The sequence below is a fragment of the Eumetopias jubatus genome, unplaced genomic scaffold (genome assembly GCF_037043125.1).
Source record: "Eumetopias jubatus isolate StellerSeaLion01/CBP00866 unplaced genomic scaffold, mEumJub1_p1.0 scaffold_2, whole genome shotgun sequence".
Classification (NCBI taxonomy): Eukaryota; Metazoa; Chordata; class Mammalia; order Carnivora; family Otariidae; genus Eumetopias; species Eumetopias jubatus.
Window position 1 is genome coordinate 82,168,816 of NW_028274808.1, and position 23,728 is coordinate 82,192,543.

General features: G+C 37.4%; 1 protein-coding gene across 1 annotated transcript in view; it reads right to left on the minus strand.

Annotated features, from left to right (window-relative positions):
* Positions 1-23,269, minus strand: part of HHIP (hedgehog interacting protein) — an 87,638-nt gene extending 64,369 nt beyond the window's left edge. The window contains exons 1-4 of the mRNA XM_028102318.2: positions 22,991-23,269; positions 17,077-17,269; positions 11,022-11,178; positions 10,133-10,334 (exon numbers count right to left, since the gene is read on the minus strand). Coding sequence (XP_027958119.1) covers positions 10,133-10,334; positions 11,022-11,178; positions 17,077-17,269; positions 22,991-23,269 — 831 coding nt within the window. The remainder of the gene's footprint in view (positions 1-10,132; positions 10,335-11,021; positions 11,179-17,076; positions 17,270-22,990) is intronic.
* Between the last annotated feature and the right edge of the window lie 459 nt (positions 23,270-23,728).

The window sequence follows — 23,728 nt, forward strand, 5'->3', positions numbered from 1 at the left end:
TCAAGTTTTGTTTCACCTTTTCTGAATAGGTGTGTTCACATCCATCCAACAAAGATGTTTGAACTGTGAGAGCCTTATCACCAATTCTTTCAGAGAAAGCCCAAGATCTTAATGGGAATTAAATTTAGTTATCTTTTTATCCTTTTTAGAGTAATGCTTTCCTAATTTTTTCTAACCTCAAGAGTCTTCCATGTCACTGTGTACACTGTGTTTTTTTCTTTCTTTTAGGAATTTTTTTGAACAGTTTCAAATTGTTGGCTAAGGGTTGTCAGAACAGATGTGTTTTCCCTATCTAGAAATAGCCTGAGGTCAGATGTAATTTTATTTAAGTTTGTGATCCATTTGGATCAAAGGTGCTTTAGGATAGGAGGCTGGTTTAGAAATAGTTTATTAAATTTTTTTTAAAAAGTCAAGAATTTAGCTACTCTTGAAGAGAGAGCCAGAAAATTTGATATTTGGATATTTGAAAAGAATATTATTTTCTCAAGAATTTTTTAACAATATGTAAATTTTTAAGATCCATTTGTCATGTTTTATTTTTTATATTAGCTTCAGTTTATTAGGTTCAGTTCATAATCAGATTAAATAATTTTAATTGCTAGCAATAATGGAATTAATTAAATTCACTGATGTTCTCTTCTTGTCCTACTACAATGTGTGTGATAGAGTAATCAGCACATGTTTTATCTTAAATAACTATTTTTTACAGATTTTCTGTGATTTGAAATTTAGGTGTGTGGAATTACACATTATTTTAAAAATAAGTGAATAGATGAACTTAAAATTAAATTGTACACGTCATGTCCAGATAGAGTAAAATGGAATTTCATTGACTAAAGGATTCCAATTTTACTTCCCTTTTGATGGTAATTCCTGAGAGCCATTGTGACCACATGTGTGGTCACCTGGTATCACAAAGTCATGCTGAGAGAGATAATTAGATGGTTTAGAAAAAGATTTTCTCAAGTTTTTCTCATTATAATACATTATAGAATGGCCTCAACAAACAGAACTTTATTTTTCAAAACATATCCTTTTTTTTAAAGAGTTTATTTATTTATTTGTCAGAGAGAGACAGAGCACAAGCAGAGGGAGTGGCAGAGGGAGAGGGAGAAGCAGGCTCCCCTTTGAGCAGGGAGCCCGATGCGGGGCTCAATCCCAGGACCCTGGGATCATGACCTGAGCTGAAGGCAGACGCTTAACCGACTGAGCCACCCAGGCGCCCCTCAACACATATCTTGACTGCAAAGTCCAGAGCTAATTTAATAATCTAGGCAGTGATCCAATTTTTAAAAACACTTTATAGGGGCACCTGGGTGGCTCAGTCGGTTGTGCTTCCAACTCTTGATTACGGCTCAGGTCATGATGTCAGGGTCGTGGGATTGAGCCCCGCACTGGGCTCTGTGCTGCGCATAGACTGCTTAAGATTCTCTCTCTCCCTCTTCCTCTGTCCCTCCACTCCACCCCCCCCAAAAAACCAATAAAATAAATAAATAATAATAAAACACTTTATATATGTCCTCCATTCTCGTCTCCTTGGCATTATGATAGTTTAACATAATCACAGACTTTACAGACTTAAAAATAACTAAAAGTCAGTTGATGAATACTACCAAGAAATAAACTAAAATGTGTTGTAATTGATAATGTATTTATTGTATATGATTATATATTATATAAATAAATCTATCTATATATTTACTATATAAATGTAAAAATTAAAGAAATCTGTTAAGAGCAAAATGCTACATAAACAAGAGGGAGATAGTTGAGATCATTCCATTTATATATTCTTGCATTTGATCTCCAATGCATTTCAATGATATTTGTGGTTGCTCTTGTTTAACTTTGAAGTTTTCCTTTGAAGTTCTCTCTTCCCTGACTTCATGGTACATTTTACTGACCTGCTTTTAAAAAAAAAATATTCTGTGGAGTAATACGCTATGTCATGATATTACATGTTAACTTCGTAGCAACTCTGCCTGACTGCCTCCCTCCCAAATCCCAAGATTCTACATCTGTGCTTTGAGCTAGTGGGCAAAAATATGTGCCGTCTTAGTTTTCAGTCCCAGTATATTTCCTTTGCAAATCCTACAATTTATTAACTCTGTGGCAGATTGACACAAACCATGTTCCAAAATAAACACACAAAAAGACCTTCATTACTATAATATCCAGGTTGAGAAAAACTACTATGGAAGCATGGAAATTCTAGTGAAAGGCTGCTGCCGTGCTCAGGGGTCGCCGCTCTGTGCTTAATCATCCTTCGGCATGTGCTCTGAGAAACCCCAGGACTGGGCATTTTTGCATCACGAGGCAGGTAACAATGCCATCCACCTACTATCAAGAGGTGATGCTGTAAAAGTGAAGGTTTTGTCTTTCTCTAGTTACACACTAAAATAAAAATATGTTCTAGGTTTTTCTTTTTGAATTAAAGAAAACACACACATACATCAATTTAACTTTGTTTCCATGGGTCTGCCATAAAATTTTGGTGCAAATGTTAACACTATCACAGAATTTCCATAAGTTATCATTCAATCCCATATTAAGGGGGCTGTTACATACCAGGGCATATAGTTAATGGTGGTCCCTGGAGCTTGTGGGTCATTCTGGGGGCTGGTCTTGTTTTCCCTCCTTCCCCCTCCTTTTCATGTTAGTATGATAGATGATAAGAGCTAATACTTACAAAGCATTTCAGATTCATGTGAGATTGTACATATAAAGTGTCAGGTGCAACCTTTTATTAACTCTGTTCTGCAGATGAAGAAACTAAGACTAGAGAGATTAAATCACTTGCCTAAGGCCAAACAACCGGCACACGGTGTCAATGCAGTGACTGGAACCCAAGTTTGTATGCTTGACCCTAGATCTAGGCCGTCAGGCTCCTCACTGTCCTGCCAGCCAGGTCTAGCGCTACGGAGAGTACTAACATGGCCCGTCACCAATCTCTGCTTCTTGAACATACTTCTCAGTCTTTCCTCCTGAACAGTCAGCTGACTAAAGGCAGAGAGTAGGGGAGCACTGGGGTTCAGAGCATGACATCAGATAACTGCCTTGGAAATATGGCTCTGGTGCTTGCTAGCTGTGTTAGCCTGGGCAGTTTGCCTAACTTCTGGGTCTCAGTCTCTTCCTCTGTGAAATGGGATAGTAATACGTGCCTCACAGGGTTACTGTCAGAATTACAGGGGTCATCTCTGTCATGGCTTAACAAAAGTAAGTGCTTAAAAAAAATGATGGCTATGATTAGTAAGAATGAAGACTGAAGGGCGCCTGGGTGGCTCAGTTGGTTAAGCGACTGCCTTCGGCTCAGGTCATGATCCTGGAGTCCCGGGATCGAGTCCCGCATCAGGCTCCCTGCTCAGCGGGGAGTCTGCTTCTCCCTCTGACCCCCTTCCCTCTCGTGCTTTCTATCTCTCATTCTCTCTCTCTAATAAATAAAATCTTTAAAAAAAAAGAATGAAGACTGAAGGATACTTGCTAACAACACAGCTTGCTTGAGGACTATAGTTTTGAGAAAGAAAAGTTTTTGAATGTTTCTAAAAGGGAGCGCTATGCTACTTTCTCCCATTTATAGGTAGTTTTGTGATGCCTGCTATTTTCTTTTCGTTAGATAATATGGCTCCTGGAAAGCAATGACAGGTGGTATCAACAATAGCTCTTCTTTCTCCTCCTTCTAGTCAGATATTGTGAGGTGGTGGCAGCCACGTTCAGACAGATGCTTTTTACAAGTGGCAGAGTCTTTCCCTAGGGTCCAGATTTCTTAGTTTTTCACTTGTTTTAATGATTACCACAGACTTCTGAGATTTATTGGCTCTATTTCCTCTGCCCTTCAAGTCTTAGATAAATATAAAGACATTAATGTAAAAACTTTCCTCACCTCAGCTGTGACTTATGGGACCTAAAATGTAGGAGAAGGCAGGCCTTTCTCTACTCAACTGGAGGTACATTACATCGGCCACTTCAGTTTCTGCTTCAGTAAAAAACATGATGCATGATGGAAAAATAATTTATAGATTAAACTGATTTATACTGGCATGCACCATATATATGCACATTTATATTTATTAAAATGTTTTATCAATAGGATTGCAAAGGCCAAAATAAAGAAATAAGAACATGAGAAATGAAAACTAACTTAATTAAACCAAACAAAAAATGACACTGACGTTATTTCACATCACCAAGGGACTTTTTGCTTTACATAAAATAATTGCTCCGTGGACATTCCTAGTAGATCTGAAATGAGATTCAACTTATTTAAAAATTAAAAACAGCATTTTTCACAGAGTATAGGGCATTCTGATGTAAAGTGTCAGGGACACTCAATAAAAAAAAATAGTTGGGCTTAATGCCATGTCATTACTACCTTGATATAAAAAAATAACTGTGGCCCCAAATTTTACTTGTTAATCTACATTTTGCTTACATTTTAACTTAATGGTTTGGAGCCAGAATGTTAAATTACAAAGAAAGGGAAGGCATTAAAAAGTTTTTATTTGGGGGCAGACTATTTCATTAACTTTCTAACCACTTTTAGAATGAAGTTATCTAACAGTTATTTCCACCTCTATAGCAAGTCTCTCCTAATGCAGTAATCTGATTGGCCAAAAACTTCAAAAATGCCATATATACAAAAACATTTTAGGATGGCGATTCTTCTAGTGCAATATTTACCAAATATATTTTGCAAGCTTTCTTCCAAGGAAATACATGCTTCTTCCAACCTAAGTATGCTTACGAGCAGGCCTCTAATGATTTTCTGAGAAGGTATTTGACCCATGGTCCAATCATTGACATACGCATTTGTGTGCATGCTACATACCCACTACTACTTTTGATGAGCAGATTGCTTTTTCTTCTGCTCTGACTTATTTCACTCGAGCAAAAATACACTAACATTTCACGGGCTACCATAAGACAGCAAGTTGAAGGCAGAGGAAAACATGAAAGGTTAGGTCTCTGACAAACTTCAGAGAAGCAGGACATCAGCCCCAACGGGTTGATGAGCACTTGGATTTCATTAAACTTTCGATGCTCATGATTATGCGTGTGATTTACAAGCATGTGAAATCAGAGGCTGCCCCACTGGGGCTTGCCCCGGCACACCCTGCGCCCTCCTCCACATGCTCCCGTGGCTCGGGCGCCCGGGCCACTGTCTCTCAAGAGTCCCACCTCAATGGACTCAGTCACCCGGACAATCAGCAGCTTTCAGCCTTATGTCCTCTCCTCCCCTGGTAAAAGGATTGTTTCGAAAAGCATCTTTTGAAATGAGGATCCAAGTAGATAGAGAGGGACAGGAGTCCAGTCACACTTGTTCCAATGATAGACAAGTCTTTCGGCTTTGTCTGCTGCATGCTGCTAGCCAAAAGGGCTGCTGTGGGTGTGAGCCTCTCCGTCTTCTGGCCGCTCATGAGAACTAAGTGGCAGAGGAAGCTGCGTGTTGGTTTTCTTGAGAGGCCACCCTGCAGGTAACAGGTGCAGGCTTGTCCTTCCTGCACACACACAAAGCTAAGGCTGACTTTCAGATCCTTGGTAGTCAGAAGTTTGGTAAAATTACACTAGAATAACGTTTGGTGTCCTTGTCACTTTTACAAGGGTTTACAGATATAAACGCAAACTACATATTTCAGGAACAGGAACGCTCTTTTGCCAACTAGCTGAATACCAGGTTCCAAAAGGAACAAAAACAGGAAAAATTTATAGGCAAAGCAATTGTCCAGTTAGAATTGTTGAGATTTTCAATACTAGTTTTCAAAAATTTATATCAAGGATCTTATATGGTGCAAGAATGAACTCATCTTCTCCCTCAAAGTGGACAAGTAATATGTATAGGCCAAGTAAGTGACAAAAGGTACAGGGCAAATGACAACTTGTATTCAACCATTTGCTCCCCATGGACATTTCAGTAATAGCACTTGGGCATAGTCTGGGCAGAGAAAATGTGCCTCATTCAATGTGTAACTGACCCAGGGGTTTGGTTCAGTCTAGATCAGTGCCTCTCAAATTGGCTACACGTTGAAATTGCTTGGGAAAGCTTTAAAATCATACCAATGCCCAGGTTCCAATCCCAGACAGTGTAATTTAATTTGGGCAGCAGAATTTTTGAAAGCTTTCAGGCAATTATACTGTGCAGCCATTCCTGAGAACCACTGGCTTGTCATTCCCAAGGACTTCAGACAGAAGAAGCTGGTTCTAGGACTTGCCAGAAGGTCTGATTCAGAATTCAGATATAAGCTCAATTTAAAAATTTCAAACTACCAGTATGTTAAAGAAGTTTTTACCCAGGGAGATAAATAGTATGATTTTTAAAATTTCTCCCTTTGGGATAAAACAACCACAACAAACAATGCATGTGCACACATATACATACACATACACACCCACAAATGAAGATTTTAAAGACTGCTCACCAACTGAACACTTGGATCGTTCTTCAGTGTATTAGTGGTTAGCTTATACGGGGCACTGTAATCAAAAATCTACCAAATCACTACATACTTTTAAAACATTTTTCTGACTCACTCTTCACTTGGCAATTTCACAAAGCTCAGTCTTCTAGGATTTGAGCTATTGTGAATGGGATCATCTCTTCCCAAATGAATGGCAGTTTAAATTCATATGGCATAAGAATTTATTCCATTAATCCAACTCAACAATTTATTTCCTATAGCAAAGAAAAGTCAATTCTTTAGCTTGTGTTTTGCATTTTTGCATATAACTTTGGTTTGGTGAGACATAGACAATTATGTGTACTGAAATCTCCTACAATATAGGCAGCACACTATGGGTGTTTAAAAATCAGACATCATATTTTTAGCTTCAGACAGGACCATGTAGGGAAGAGTTGTCTAACTTCCTTGGATGATTGGCTATGTTGATGACACTTCTCTGAAGTAGCTTTAAGAATCAGGGCTGGTAAAGTTTTGAGGATACCAACCAAGTCCAGCTTCTTGCCACAAAAAGGCCAATCCCTTACCAGGTGACAGAAATTCCTGTTGATTCTTAATTAATAATTAGCAGAAATGGAATTCCAGATTCCCTTATAGCAAGCACTAGCTTTTAGAAACTCTTGTAATCAGGAATTCCTCTTTATGTTTGATTTAATATATTCAAACTGATCAGTAGCTAATATCATGGGGGCATCTTCATAGTGGTTTGTCTTGTTTTCATTTCAAACACAGGAAGGTTAGGTTTAGTATATCTTATTAATTTCTGTAATCTGAGTATTGCCATCAATACTTTAGTCAGTTAAAAAAGCTTTATGCCCCCTCTTAGAATTTTAAAACTGAAAGCAGAGAAGTGATATACATAATAATTATGAAAATGCTATTTGTATTATTTATGTAAAATGATTATTGACAAACACAGAATACTGCCATGAACACACTAACTATTCATATATCAAGAAGCCTGAAAAAATTACTGTGACATAGGTGTGAAATTTTTTTTTACTTCAGAAGTCTCTGAGGGGCATATCACAAAAATCAATGGTATGATCAGCTCATGAATGTGTTGGCATCTGCCCCATCACAACACCAACAGTAACCTCTTCTAATAGTTCCGATTCGTGACTTGTGAGGGAAGCTTCATGGAGCCCAAGATAAAGGACGGCTGTGGCATCACCCACCTGAGGTAATAAGGCTGTGGTCTCATTACTCACTATACAGTACACACTCAACTATGCCATGGTAGGTTCCTATCTTATTGACATCACTAGTCCCAAACTCCAAGAGAATTCAAATATCGCACTTTTAAAAAAATACATTATATTATGTATTCTACAAATGTAGAATCATGGATTTTGAAGTTTATGTCAAGCCCTAAAAGGCCTAGAACTGTCCTAGGAAACAAGGCACAAAGGGGGTTCTACAGAATTTCCAGAGGCCTGCGGAACATACCTACTACAGAATCACGGCACTGTCATAATCTGCTTGTTCAATTTTATTGCCTGATGAAATGTCTCATGGTCGGAGAAGATAAACTTTCATTCACTATTACAATGAATGGGCATAAGTTGAAACAGAGGCACTCTGAAGGAACCCTGATGAAAAGGCTGTCATTCTTTAGGCAGGTAAACTGAAGTAGAAACGAGAACATCAGTTCTTTACTTCTTACAACAAAATTGAGCCCATTTCTTACACCTACATTTTATCATGCATTATCTTTTTAATACCAATATTTTTATTCAAATAATATTTAAAAGCTATGTTATTCTTTCAAATACTTGAAAATATATTCTAAAGCCATTGGCAATGTATATCATGGTTTATGTCCTTCATCTCCGTAATGCTCTATGAAGGGACATGAAGGAAGTCATTCGTGAGCAGGTTAAATAATACACAAGAGAATGATAAATCACATTATTTACACTGATAAAAAGAAAATACTGGAGTCACTTTAAATGTCTCATAATTAGGAAATGGAATACCCAGAAGAGATAAAAGCTAAGTTTTTGAGAAAAGTTTTCAAATCTGGTAACATACTTATGACATATGGTTATGTCCAAAAAAAGAAGGCTAAAAAGATGTATATATGGTTTGATTTCAATTTTATTTTAAAGCTGCTTAGGAGAAAAGCAAGAAGAAAACATGTTCTTGTATGTTTCCACATTTATTAATATGGACCTGTATTACCTTTGCAGTCAGGATAAATTCATCTAATTTTAATATAAAAGCTGGAAGTATATCAAAATGTTAGTAGTGGTATTCTTTAACTGATGAGATTATAGGTGATGATTTTTAAAATACATTCCCCAATTTTTTCTTTCATAGAGAGTACGTTTAACTTTCACAGTAAGAAAAACACACTGCTAGTGAGTAATGTACTTAATGCTCTATCTTAATTCTTTGCTCTTTAGGTACCACTGGCAGTGAATTATCAGAACACATTTCAAAATGTACTTATTAAAGTCTTATGTGCAAAACACTAATGCTTCATCTTAAGAGACTTTTGGTGATTTGCTGTGAATTCTAATGAAAACTTTTATTGGGAGAAAGTTGAAACTACTGAGTTAAACAGATTTTCCAAATGATCTATGTGTTGGTGCTGAAGTCCTTTTCCATAAAGGACCATACATACCATAAAGTACTTATCTTATGCAGGATGTCTTGGTGACACAGTCACAACACACAACTGAATTTGAGTGGTACCAACAATATGGAATATAGAATCCCTGTATTCTAACTGAATCATTCTAATTATTTTGCATGGTAGGTGATGAATCAATATCAGGACTACACCTCTATTTTTTCCTGACTTGTTTCTTCTGGTTTTGATGTTCTTACCTTTGAAGAGAGCTCAACAAAGCAAGGAGGAGTTCGTTTTTATATGAGAAGAGTAGAAATCCTCCTTTGACTTTTTTCCCCATGTAAGAAATATAAAAGACAACCAGTTCTTCTCAAATCATACTGTTACTTTGTTTCATTCTAAATTAGTCATGAGCTGTTGAATGTGTCTCAATTTTAAAATGTCACAGTTCGCTCTACAGCTTCGTACTGCTAATAGTATTGCATGTTATGCTCTCGTCAGACAAACTTGGCAGTAATTTTATTTACATACTACTAGATTATTTAACGTGAGAATTCCAGTTGGAGAAGTGAAAAAGAAGGCAATCTATGCATATGTACTATAAAAATGAGCAATCATAGATGAGAACATTTGACTTACCTGTAAAAACATTGTACAAGGAAGGACCAGTAAAAGTAGCATTTTTCATGCCCAACTCAAAAATGGATGCAGTAAAAGAATGCTTTGCTATTGCCGAAATAACCAAAAGACCTCTTTGTTTCTACTAGCAAGTGCTGACACACAATTCTAAGTATGATGCCTGTTAAACAACATTTAAACACATACTTTATAAAACCAAGAATTATTTTAAATATGTAAATTACATAAGGAAAGCATGTCAAGGTAGCAACCTGATTGCACTGCTTCAGAGTCACCAAATAACATTAAAAATGTAATGTCACTGTCCCAATTCAGTTGCCATAATTATTGTCCCCTTAGGTTGTCTCCTTATGTTCTCCTTAAACATTCTTTCTTTTATTACAAATACTTTCAGTGAGAGTGATAACCCTAAAATAAAATTAACATAGCCAGAGCAAAGATAAATAAAATTTAAAAAGCCAACCTTTATTCCACTTTGAACAAGTTTGTGAATGTCCAAATAAGGCTCCTTGAAAATTTCTCCTTCAGGGGTAAGTATCTTCACGTAACCTTCTTTTTCCAGAATGAAGAGACGGTGCGAGCCATCCCCACTATGCAGGGCGCCGACAGGCTGGCGCAGCCCACTCACAACCTCCTGAATACAGAAGCAGTTGTGTTTGTGCTTTCTAAACAAATTAAAGAAAACCAGTAAGCTTTTCTTGAGGTGAAGGAGGTAAAGGATGCACTTAGCATCCTTTTCAAAATATATTTCCTCTAGGAATCAATGGTTTTGAGAACCATGACGTGCCGTTAACCCCAAAGTCACAATATGATTCTTTTAAATTCTTTTCAGTGGAACAAATAGCCTTCTACCAAAAAGTCAAAGAGAGAATCAAAATAAGAATTTCACATATTTTAAAATTTCATAAGCTCATCATCTTATCTTTCAGTGACTATAATTAAAATTAGCTCTACTCACAATAATTAAGCCTTACAGAAAGGCCCTCAGAGAGAAAGTTCTAAGATCTATTTATAAAATTCTGACTTGCTAATAATAATTGTGCTGAATATTTCCATATGCTAGCTTCATAAAGGTCAAGTTTAAAACTATAATCATGAAATTCACATGAATCACAGAGAAGCCAAACTCATAATAAAAGATTAGTAGCCTAAGCATTAAAAGCATTTAAGCAAAAATAATATTAGAGAAGCAAACTACCAAAAATAAAAAAAATAAAAAAAACATCTGGAGGATATAGCTGCTGGAATCCAGCACAGACAGTTGATTCACTATCAAAACCACAAGATCTGTCAGTTGGTTTTTTGTTTTTGTTTTTGTTTTTTAAGATTAAAGAGCATTTATCTTTATGAACCTGCTGATCTCTTCCACTTTGTCATATTCTTCCATCTGGTCCAAGTAGTTAGATGCTGGTCCTCTGATTTGTTTTCTTGGAAAATCTGGAAAGCACAACCCACCATCTTTTCTTGCATAGTAAAAACAAAACTCTTCAGCAGTAGTTTGAAGGAAACCTTTAAAGAAATGCAAAAAGACTCATTAGAAATATTTAGCATCACAGTAAAAACACCCTATTTGGAAGATAAAATATAGGAAAAAATTTTTTAGAAAGTATATGAATATTCTAGGAAAATAATAAAAAGAAAGAAAGCCACTTTTTTTGGCTTGGGATTTCCATTGCTTTAATCAAAATTTAAGAATTTCAGTTAAAGTGAAATAATATTGCATTGGATATTTTAAAAGACTCATAAGAAATACACATAATACACTTCCAGCATTAATCTTGTTATTGCCCTGACTCTGTTTTGCAAGCTTCCTCATTTACCATATGTTGTACTTGTAGTTTATCCCATCACTAATTCAGCACTTCCCCCCCCCCTCACCGTAATAAATAACTTCCTAAGAAGAACACACTAGAATCAAGCAAGAGATGGGCCATCAGGTACTTATTTGGGTCATTTTACAATTCTTTTTCTATTGTCACTCACATGTGATTAAATAATAAATCTAATGAATATCACAAGGTTCTTATATACTGTAATAAATGACTGACTTACTGCAATGGTGCTAAGAACAGAGCCTCCATTTTCAAATACATATGAACCTTTTTCCTACACCTCACTTACAGAAAATAATGATTATTTTGTAATACAGGAACTATATTTAAAATATCCCTTCAGTCTGCTCAATCAGAAAGCTGGTATGCCACCCTCACTGAAAAAAAAAATAAGTCAAAACAAAAATGCAAAACAGATTTACTTAAAGAGATCTGGAAGAGGTTTTCTCTTTTTTTACCTACTGAGAATTTTTATCAAATAAAAACAGCTATATTTACTGAAAGAGAGGAGGACCTTATGACAAAAAAAGAATTTTGACTTTATTTTCACAATTTGAGTTAATAAGGTATTTTTTTGGGGGGGGAGGCATATTCCTAAGACTGCTTCCATATTCTGATTATTTCTGCTCTCAAAATCGGATACTGCTATCAGAGTCAACCTTATATGATGTCCTGACTTCCTGCTGCAGGTCTCATATCTTTGACTATGCACACTGTTTTGATTTTTACCTAACAAATTAGATTACTGTACACATAACAGCTTTGTGTTAAAGACACCTCATAACTTGTTTGATGTTTAGAAGTTGTATAATGGATTCAGGTTTGCAAGGATTTCTAAGAACAAGAATTGGGGATGACTCAGTGAGACTTATCTGTGGAATATGAAAGACTAAAAGTCTGTTTTCTATGAGCTTGACTTAGGTCCCTTCAAACCTAGAACCAATCTTAGAATTCTGAGGGTCTTGATGTACAATTTGACCTAACTTTTGGATAAAATGTATCACCCCTAAATTTCTGAGACAGACTCTTCAAGGCCAGTATGTGACTAGGCTCTTGGGAAACATCTTCTCCTTGGAAATCAGGCAAGTGAGAGCAGATGTCCTTGGGAGTGTGTGTGTGTAGGGGTGGGGGTAGGGGTGAGACTGAAAGGAGGCATGGCAGCTGGGAGGGGTGCTCCATGGGAGGGGTAAGGCAGCTGGAAGGAGGTTATCTTTCTTTGAAAAAATTCAGGGATTAGAAATTGGGGAGAGGAATGAAGCCTGCAGCAGCATTTACTCTTCTTCAGCGATTCACTGTCTACAAAAGATAACTTTTCTCCTCCATTCTTTCCTGGCTAAGCATATAGATGAAAACTGCCCAGTATTGTTGAACAAGTCTGTTTGATGTAAAAAGAAGAAAAGGAAAACTGCGTTGCTAAATCAAACTTTTTGCAGTTTTGGGTTAGACCTTTTTTTGGAGACACACACACACACACACACACACAGACACACACACACACAGTTCCCAGCAGGCAGCAAGATCTCCATGCCAATATTATGCATGCAGGAATACTGTCATACTACAGATATATTTATAACTGAATGTGTAAATGAGAAATTTTGTTTTAACATGATTTTTGCCTGCAGGATCACAAAAAATTTTCAAAGTGCAATTGAGAAGAAATTTCAAGTTTGCTTTTTAAAAAATATCTGCATTCCAGGATTACAGTCTACAAAACCAATACCATCTTAAGAGAAAATTAACAAACAATGCTGATGGCTGATTCCATTTTACAAGGAGTTATTGGCTGGGGACAAATGTGGAAGTGACAAATCATTTTCAAATGGAACATCTAAAGATTAAAGAGTACAGATTTATAAGCTCTATGGCTCCAGAGGTGTTCTCTTACCAAATTAAAACAAAAACAAAAATGGAATTAACAATGAATTACTCCTAGCTTTTTACAGAATGTAGGCAAACTGAGTAAGTGTGAAGGAGGGAGCCAACTCAGAAGACTTTTACATAAAAATATGGGCATTTTTCTCATAATTACAATATTTGTCACATATTATAATCACATATTACAACATCTCCATTGCAACATGTAATACTTTCATTAATACTTTACCTTAAATGATCTGATTTTGTGGACAGTGATGAATAAGATAGTTTTTGCTGTGAAGAGCTAAAAGGGACCTGGTTTCAGGACACTGGTCTTACATTTATTGCCAGGGAAGACATAATTTACCAAATGGTACGCTTCTACTATTTGGAACAATACCCTGAGGAGCATTTTACTGAATGAAGGTGGGTGTTTAGTTCACCCTGGATCACCACAGTATGATCAAGTCTACTGATGATGGGAATACATGGATTATTCCAGCAGCTGCATTTTTTAAAATTCCTTATAATTTATTAAATATCCTGGACCTCTAACTATTCTCCTGGATCCTGGTGAATCCAGTCCTACTATATCACAAAGCACTCCCTAACATACTGATGTAAATAAATATTCTCTGTGGAATATTCTAAGCTCTAGCTTTTCTCTTGGCCATGTATGCTAGAGAAAAGTTACTTTTCCTCATTATACATGCTGTTTATCATGATAAGGAAAAACCAAAACAAAACAAAACTCACTGTCAGTAGGGCCTGCACTTGACAGCATTTTCTAATAGAGGTAGTGGATTTTGATGTATCCACCCATTCCGTCTGGTTTGCTCTCCTGGGGACTAATAAACCCCATGTGTAAGATATCTGACTGGGGTCAGGAGTGGCTATGGACTAGAGAGCCTCGGTGGAATCAAACCCTTGACCTTGGCCTCATTAGCAACAGGATTAAACCAATTGAACTAATTGTATACAGACATTTGGCACTAAATAACCTATAGCTGAAGAGAGGACGGTCTAAGAGTGAGAAAAAGTATATCATGATACTCGTGGTAACAAGTGTAAAGGAAGAAGCAAGGCCAATACATGTCCATTTCTACCCTTTCCACAACAAAACATCTACTCTGCTCATTGTACTGCAGGCAGAAAAAAGGGCCGCTGGTGGGAGCAAGGAGCTCCTCTTTGCATGTGTGTTTTTTTTTTTTTTTTTCCAAATGCAATTTTGCTATTCTTAGAAGTTTTAAGAATTTACTTCCTTAAGTCAGTTCACAACTGGAGAATATTATGATTAATAAAACACCAGTGTACCCTCACTACTGATTTTTAACTTTTCTTAGGTTTTGAAAAGAGGCAGACCATGAATATTTCTGAATAAAAGATTCTAAAATGCAGTTATCTTCCAGATGTGCATGGATTCCCAAGTAACTGGTGCTTTCTTTAAAGTCATGAAGGTGAAGCAAAGGGATAGAGCATTTATATGTTTATTTCTTGACCTACTGGGCAATGGGGGGAAAATGAAGATGCCTCTGAGATCTTTTTTTTTCCTCTCTCAACCCCTTTCAGCATTTGCCCTAGCAGTGGATTTTCAAGTTTTTGATGTGCAGAAAGATGAGGCTATTAATGAGGATTGTCAAATATATTGACTTCTTATAAGAAAGAATCACAAAGTATCTGTTTTCCGCAATTCTGAACTCTAGAGGAAAGTAAGCCATGTCATGCCATAGATTTAAGAAGGTGAAAATATTAAAAATTTGCTTCGAGGGCGATCTGAAAAAGAAGTGTTCCAGAATTGTAAAGAGCCTTCTGTGTTGGGACAAGGGCTAAGGGGCAGGATTACCATCTTATCTATCATACTTTAGAAAATGGTCAACTGTGTGCCAAGGATCAGTCTGGAAACAAACTGATTAACATAAATTAACACAAAGAGTGTGTTATTACAACTCACTTTTGGAACAAGTCTTTAGAATGATTATTAGCATTTGACGGATGCAGAGGAAGTCCCCTCTGCTTGTTGCTAGAGCCTGTAGGCTGTCCCCGGAAAGCACCCTTGCTGCTCTATCCACCACTGGAGTGGAGCTTTCATCTGGTTATCTTTCAAGGCAGCCTGGGTGGTCACCAAAAGCACTTGACATCTTGATGCTCTTCAGCAGTTTTACATATATACAAACTTTGTAGAAAAATAAATTTGTCATTCGTCACCACATATGTTGATCTGGGGAGCGAGGTGCTTGCAGTTCTGGCTCCTGAGCTATTTGCTGCACTCTCTCTCTTTTGCTGGATACTCTTTCTGTTGTTTGTTTTGGAAGCTAAAATAACTTCACATCTATGGAGACCTTAGGGGTGAGTCCTTAAATCCAGCACAGTTGTATTTCTCTCAGGTAGGCAAAGATGGACAAAAATGGTAAGTGCCCATATTACTTTCAATTTATATTGGTAAAGGCAACCCTTCAAGACTTGAAATTTGCAGCAAACCTTTATGGTACCTAATCTGTTATTGCTTCTTGGGAGGATATCTAGGCAACCGTGACCTATTCTACTCTGCTTTGGGGAATGTGATAAAGAGGAACAAACAGCTGGTTCAAGAAAAGCCTTACAAACATGGCGGTAGTTTATAAAGACAATAATAATATTTTCACATGAATGGGTTTAGATACATGTTATGGCACACCAAAGGAAGCAAGCAATCCTAGTCAAAATGTTTTCTTAGGTTATTAAGAGAGCTCTATTAAAAAAATAAGAAATGTACACTTTTCTGGGTCAGAGAAAAATGTAAAATATGTATAGCAGTTAAAAAAATTTTCCAAGCGCATCCTACAGTTCTTAAAACTTGTCTTTTCCTTCAATGTCATTTAGTTTTATAAACTGTTAGCTTCAGTAGATTTGTTTGTGTGTGACTCTGCCTAACTAAACAATCTGTCTTGTTAAATTCTTTTGTATCTCTATGTTGATTCTTCCAACTAAAGCAACAACAACCAAAGTTTACAAATTTTTGATGGTAAAAGTAATCAAGGTCCAAGAATCTATGTGTTTATTAGGGTCCAAAATATGGTAGTGAGCAGGTATATTTGTGACACTGTCAGCCTATGAACTTCTATATCTGTCCTATCACTTCCTCGCCACACAACTTCGGTTGAGGTATTTAACTTCTCCAGAGGCTTGGTTATCCTCATTGGTCAAATGGGGATGATTCCACTTTTCCTTCCTGCAGCACAGAGTTTTTGAGGAGCAGATTAGTCATTACATGTAAAGGTGCTCTGTAAGGTGTTACTTTTTTGGATTTCTAATGATTCTTTATTTAAGGAAATAAGACCTTAAGAGTCCGTGGGCAATCAGCACTTTGGTATCTGCTAGGTAGAAAAGGAGGCTGTCTTGATATTGATGCTGATGGATGAAGAAGACACCAACAAGAAACCTGTACTGATAATCCAATGTGTGTAAAGACTACCAGCTGTATTATCGATTTAGCAAATGTAAAACATCTCAACAAAACCAACATACTGTTTGTAGACTGAAATGACAGTAAGCCTTTTAGCAGCAATTTTGAAAGGTTACAAATTTGTAAAGGTTAACTGTGAGGTAAAAATAGGTATTTGGGAAGGTGAGATAAACTTTACCCTCTCAGAAGCGAACATTTAAGAACAGGTATCTTGTAAGGATATTCTACAGTAGTTTATTTAATTTACCCATTTTTTTTTTTTTTTTTTTTTACCTGGAACATGGCCTCGGCAAGTATAAAAGAATTCTTTGCAATAGTCTTTGCAGAGCAGGGGAAGTACAAGGTCTCTTTCCAAGGCTTCTCTTTCAGGTGAGTGGAACAGGCTCTGGGAATGTGGAGAGCAAAGCGCACATTTGATTTCCTCTAGTAACTTCCCACATTCTGTGTTGTTGGTAACAGAAAATATCTGAAAGCCATAAATCAAACACAAACTTTTTAGTCATGTGAAGTTAGGTTTAGTTATGTTTTTTGTACTACTATACGTAGAATTGTGTAATTTAGCCAATGCAGTTGTCTGAAAAGAATTACCATGTCACAAATACAGAATGCTTTTAATTAGGATGTAAGTAGAGTCTCTTGGGCTGGGCTGGGGGACTAGAGAGTAAGGATGCACAAAAGTGCTTCTTACTCTTGCAAATCAAAGTCTGTTTATCTTTTGGGTATGAAAAATTAAATGACGATTATATTGAGACCCTTTAATCCTTTATCATTTTACTCTGTATCAAAGTGTATAGTGACTGATATTTAACTTTAAAACTCCAAATACCTTTATCCAACTGTATGTAAAGCAGAATTTTTTAAGACATGGTTATTTGTGTCTTAAGTAAAAATGTAGTTCACTCCTGATATTCCTTAATACGATATTCTCAGGGATATTACTGGAATTACATTTCTCTAATTTCAGTTAATTTTCAATCTACGGATTGCATAGGGAAAGTTTCCTAAAGTGGGGGAAATACCTCCTTTTCATGTTGTATAAAAATAATATCTGAAGCTGAACTGGTTTAAGACCAATTTTTATTATTCATTTTATCTTAGCCAGGAAAAACTTTCTAACTAGCTCTTCAGGTATGTTATATGCATGAATAAACACAGGAGTTTAACAAAAGTGCTTTTGTATAGGATTTAGTGAGTTTTAGTAAAAAAAGGAATACTTTTATCTTTATTTATACAGTATTATGCCTTTTATTTCAGTAAGACCAATTCGGGAGTTACTGATTCACTGAGGTTAGTAATTTGTCGATAAAATAGGTCTTGGTGTCTAGTACTAACTTTAAAAAAACTGACTTCAGGAGCTCCTCTAATAAATATGGAAGACAATACCAGCACAATATTTGAGACATGAAACGTAGTGCTGTCTAAATTAAGCATTGATTTTTCATAATAAAAAACACCATAATGGGAGTGGATTTCATACCTTTTCTGTTTATATAACTACATTTATACTTAGTTATTTCTTTGAAACTATGAACTGCAATTAACATCTGAAACTTCAGATCATTGTTTTAAAGCAAATACTTCATTCACAAGGAGGTTCTAATTTGAGTAAATGGTCTGGCTTCTATTTTTTAGGATAAAGATATTCTAGGTGATCACAAAATTTGGATCTGAAAGAACAAAGCAACTAAAAAGTATCATTGAATACAAGCATGCTAAAATTTTGGCATGCAGTAAGTAAAAGTTCCATAGAAGTTACCCTATTTCAAAATAAATAAATAAATAAATAAATAAATAAATAAATATGCGCTATGTATTGTAACTATCTACAACATTCAGAAAAGTTATTATTAATCACAATTATACTTACATTTTGATTTTTATCAATTTATTTAAATGACAATTGCTTAAATGGTTAAAGTTTTCTAAAAGGAAACATATGCCAGACACTCAGAATTTGCATTCCAAGAATGTTTTAAATGTCTTTTATTGTCCATACTCTGGCAGACCTCGCCGGATCTATTCAATATTAATACTGTTCAACTTTGTTTTGTTTGCTTATCGTAGAGCCGTCCACTAAGAACAAAACAACTGCAGGATGCTGAAGCCACCTTTTTTGCTGGCTGAGAAACTAGAATGTAATTACCTTTAGTTTTATGGAGAATATACATGCTTCCATTTTTTATAGCGGATACAAAATGATCCCCATATACTCTCCCAGCTGCTGTCCAGGAAGAGCTTGATTTTAGTGCCTAAAGAATTTTGTCTTTTACAATTTTTGGAATGTGTCCTGGCCACAAGATCTCTCATCAAAAGTTTCAGAAATAGGATTCAATAAATTATCTGAAATCGAGTATAATATTATTCTTTGTAAAGTTTCATGCTGTTCCGGCCCAGCAGGATGGTAACATTTTGCTCTGTGTGAGGTCTGCAGTGTAAATACCTATTTGAAGATAGATAGAGCCATCATTCTGGCTTTGGTTTCAATGAACCAATAGTCTTACTGAAGTCAATTAAACTGACTCAGCCCAAGCTGCAACACTGTTTTAGACAGATGAGTCCTGATGTGTGTAGTGTAGTTTTTCTTCTTTTTTTGCCTATGTGCTTGTGTCGATAAAGGTCCTTAACTTTATGTCTGACAATGTCATCAATCTTAAGAAGAAATTTAAGCTAATTTCCTGTTTCGATTTTTAAAAGCCATATATGAAACCATCAAATTATAGTGGTTTAAACTAAATATACTTTGAAAGTCATGTAAAATTTCGAAACATTATTACAGCATGCCTAGTAATGATTGTGGCTGTTGCTGACTAATTTATAACATCTGGCAGGTCATCCTTTAATCTTAAACCACAAGAAAGTAAAATCCATAGAAGAACGGTAAGGTAAATACTGGAATACACAGTGAAGCGTGGCCTACAACTATAGCTTATCAACAAATAGTAAAATGGGTGACAGAGACCTTCTGTATTTCTCTTTATTTATCAAGTAACTGAACAAAGAGGATAAAAAGGCACCCACATGGGTTCAATGAGCAGACAAAAGGAGAAAATACGTGACAGTATATTAAGATGTCGCCTTAAGATCACTTGGTCCACAAAAAGTTATTTCTAAAAATCATATGCCTACAAGGTTGTTCAGCTGTTGGCTAGAACACATGCGTCTCTGGACTATAGTGCTGGATTATGTCATTAAAGAGTTCAGTTTCAATTTTAGGCTAATATGTAAATAGATCATTGTACTAAGGCAGCTGTTAAAGGGACCCCAGGATGAGTTATTTGTTTAGTTGGATGTGTTCAACAATAGCCTTTGTCCCTGAAAGAGCCAGAGCAAACAAATGATTGTAAAAGGGCACACTTGAAAACAATTACTTTTCACCCATTCCTTGACAGCTTTGGCTGTGAAACCACCCAAGGTAGAGAGAGCTTCTATGCCTCTCTGGCTACAAGTTAAGTTTTAGAAATGGGGGTATTTCAGTTGGCTGCGGATTCAATTTGGCTAATGGGAATTAGATCCTTTCAGCATGTTGTATTTAGGAGCTGCAAAAATATTGCCAAGACAATATAACTTCCTAAATTTTGGCAGCATTTATTTATAACAGTAGTTAATAATCTCGTTACAATACATAAAATTACTAAAATATACCAAAAAATTAAAATATAAAAGCATGATACCATAGCCAAAGGATTGAACTCAATGCTAGCTCCTTACATTAAAGAAAATGTGTTTGCTTGGAAACTGGATTTAATTGCGCAGTTGAGCATGCTCAATATTCCTACCTAGTGTGCTACTATCTATGAAGTTTCTTCCTGTAGGAGAAAGCTATGCCTGTAGTTTCTTGAAAAGTTGCAGAAATGTTTCTTGGGATTTTTTTTTTCTTTTCATAAACAAAAACGGGTCCTTTCAAATAGCCATTATCTCTCCTGTACCCACATTATGAAATAAGACCCTAACATATATTATAAGCCAGAAAGGCTTAGGGGAAAACAGGGAAACACTGAAGTTTATTATAAAATAACATGTTTTAAAAACTATTAAAACGTGAGAACTAACATAGGTCAAGCATACACATGCATAGCTATATCACTACTCTGTTTTGAACAATTTGAGTATTGTTGGTTTTTTATAAAGCACTTGTAATGGAACCAGCAAAGTCCAGTGTACCAAATTTAATTCAGACACATTTTCCAAATGAGTAGGGGTTTGTTGGAGATTGGAAGCACGTAAAACGGAATGGAATGTGGATAGCTAACGTGGCAGATTTCTTCCTAAAGAATGATTTCTTAAAAAAAAATTATATAACTCCTCTTAAGGGTTATAACTCCCCTCAGTTCCTCCCCCAACCCCTCCAACTCCCCACTATATTTAGTTGACAAAGTTTTCATTCCTCATGTTCCTGGAAGAGTTCAGTATTGCAGGGGTCTGCAGATCATGGGTATATTCCTAGTGCACACTGCACACAGGGAGACTTAATGGCAAATATTTCTAAACACTTCTATGAACTTCCTGGTTCTTTTGGGCTCCTGGTAAAACCCTGCTGATGATGTGAATGTAGCTTTTTTTTTTTTTTGGTAATTTAATTCAATTACCATACAGGAGCTTAATGACATTGTTTTGAATAAAATGCTGGAATATCTGTTCCCTGAATCTCAGACTACTGCTGCATATGGTAAGAATAAAGAGAGAGTTGCAGCTGAAAACCTGCAGCAAGACAGTTCTCACTCATCTGGGAATAGAGAGAGTTGGACAAATGCTCCCTCAAAAGGCATGAACATTTGGACAGAGCTGGGGACTGAAAGAGAATGATGTTCTCTAGTTTCACCCATTAGTGAACCAACTAACAAACACAATGGTGTTGTTGTTATTCTTTTGCCATAAGCAACAGGACTCTGTGTGTGGGCAGCAGTTTAGTGGGGAGGAGGATAAGTCGACCCCTTTTTGTCCTATTGATTTTTTCCTATTTGCATGACTTGAGCAAATTAAATGATGCAATATGGCTTTTTGTTACAAAACAAAGTGAGAGATACCACCCAGACACATATGTTGATTCGTAGGAGCTGTTTACATGAGAATAGAGTGAAATCTACCGTGAACTGAGCATAAAAATTAGATTCAGCCTGGGTATTTTTTTTTTTTTTTTTAATGCCTGGGCCAGCAAGACTGAAGCACAAGTTTTCCAAGAGTCTCTCAGACCTTGACAACTGCAGTGTTGTAACAGAGGAATTCTTAATTAAACCTAAAATGGGGAAGGGGAGGGGGGAGCAAAGACACCTGATTGTTTATTTCACGTGCAGGGATTGTTAATGACGTGCTCCCCAGGCTTCCTTGCAGTACAGTAGAGAGCACACGTTGCTGCATCCCATGACAAGAAAGATGTCGCAAACTCAAAAATAAGCTTGCTTTTACACTCAACCAACACTATTTCATATTTGTTTAAAACTTAAGAACACAAGGAAAGTGTAAATGCCATTACTCCTCAAACCAATTTCAGGAGAGGCTCTTCCTAGACAACTAACTGCCATTGAAAGCCCGAATTTATAATGTTTCAAAACACTGCAAACTGAGGCGGAGAGAAGAGTCTCAGTTTTATGTGACAAATATGCCCCAGCAAAATCTTTCGCCCGTCCTTCGGGTTCTCAATTGGAGTACCAGGAGTTCCTTGTCGCAGTTTAACTATTGTAATGCGAGACAACCCCCTCTGACGGGGCTGGGGCTCCTAAACCAACCATGCTTCAACATCCTTTACGATTCAATCCTCTCCCTAACCGAGCACGTGGAGAAAACTGCACAAATCTTGTTACCCTAGAAAAATAAACCGGAAACCACAGCCACCTTAATTTACAGTTTCACCGCAGCCAATGCCCGATTCGATCCAAAACACACTGTTAATCGCGATTCTTTTAAAATATTTACCCAGCCCAGAATGCGGGTACCACAGAAGCTTCTCTTTTCTGAGACAGGCAGTTTTGCACAGCATCCCGACCGCGGACTCTTGGGGGCGGGAGAGCTATCTGCGCACCCCAGAGAAACACCACAACCGAATCACACTAGCAATTCAGGAAAGTTATCAAAAAGAACTCTCCAAACAAGTTTCGCACCTTCTCACAGCCACCAGCATTTCTGGAGCCACAGGGAACCCCCACCTCGCCAGTACGTCAATCTCGCATCCGTGAGGCGGGTGCGTGCTTACCTTGTTATCCAGGCGCCCCAACCCTGGGCTGTCACTCCGCAGGCAGCAGGACAGCCGAGGGTAGAAGCCACCGCACAGCATCTCTCCCCCACTCAGCAGCTCCAGCTGGGACATCATCCGCCTATCTCTCCTTTTCAGACGCTTCGGGGGATTCCCATTTAGGCACCTTCTCCTCCTCGCTCCGCTCCCTTCGCTTCTTTCCCCAAACTTAGCATCTCCTTCAAAGAAGCCCAGAGCCACGGCCAGCAGCAGCAGCTTAAAGGAGAGCATCTTCAGCATCGTCTGCCCCGAGCGGCAGGGGCTCGGCGCGGGAGGATGGGGGGGGAACGCCACTGCCCAGCAGGGGCACTAGGGCGCAGCTCCAGGAGGAGGCTGCGGGGGACACTCGAGAGGCAGAGAGTGGTGGCGGGGGGGGAAACTATGTAGAGCGATGCAACTTTGCAAAAAATAAAAGACAAGGCGATGGGTCCAATGCCTTAGGGGAGTCCGAGGAGCAAGATAAAGTTGTGCGGATGACACCGTTTGCAGTTGTGCCAGTGTCAGTTGGGTTAGGGGCTTCCTGCTGCGGCTGGGAAGTGGGAGGAGGAGAAGGAGTTGGAAAAGGAGGAGGAAGAAGAGGAGGAGAAGACGGCCACAGAGGTTCACTTGTCCGTGTAACGGGAGTTGTTTAGGTGAGACAGTAGCAGGAACAGAAACGGCGGCGGCGGCGGCGGCGGGGCAGGCGCAGGCAGGGCCAGC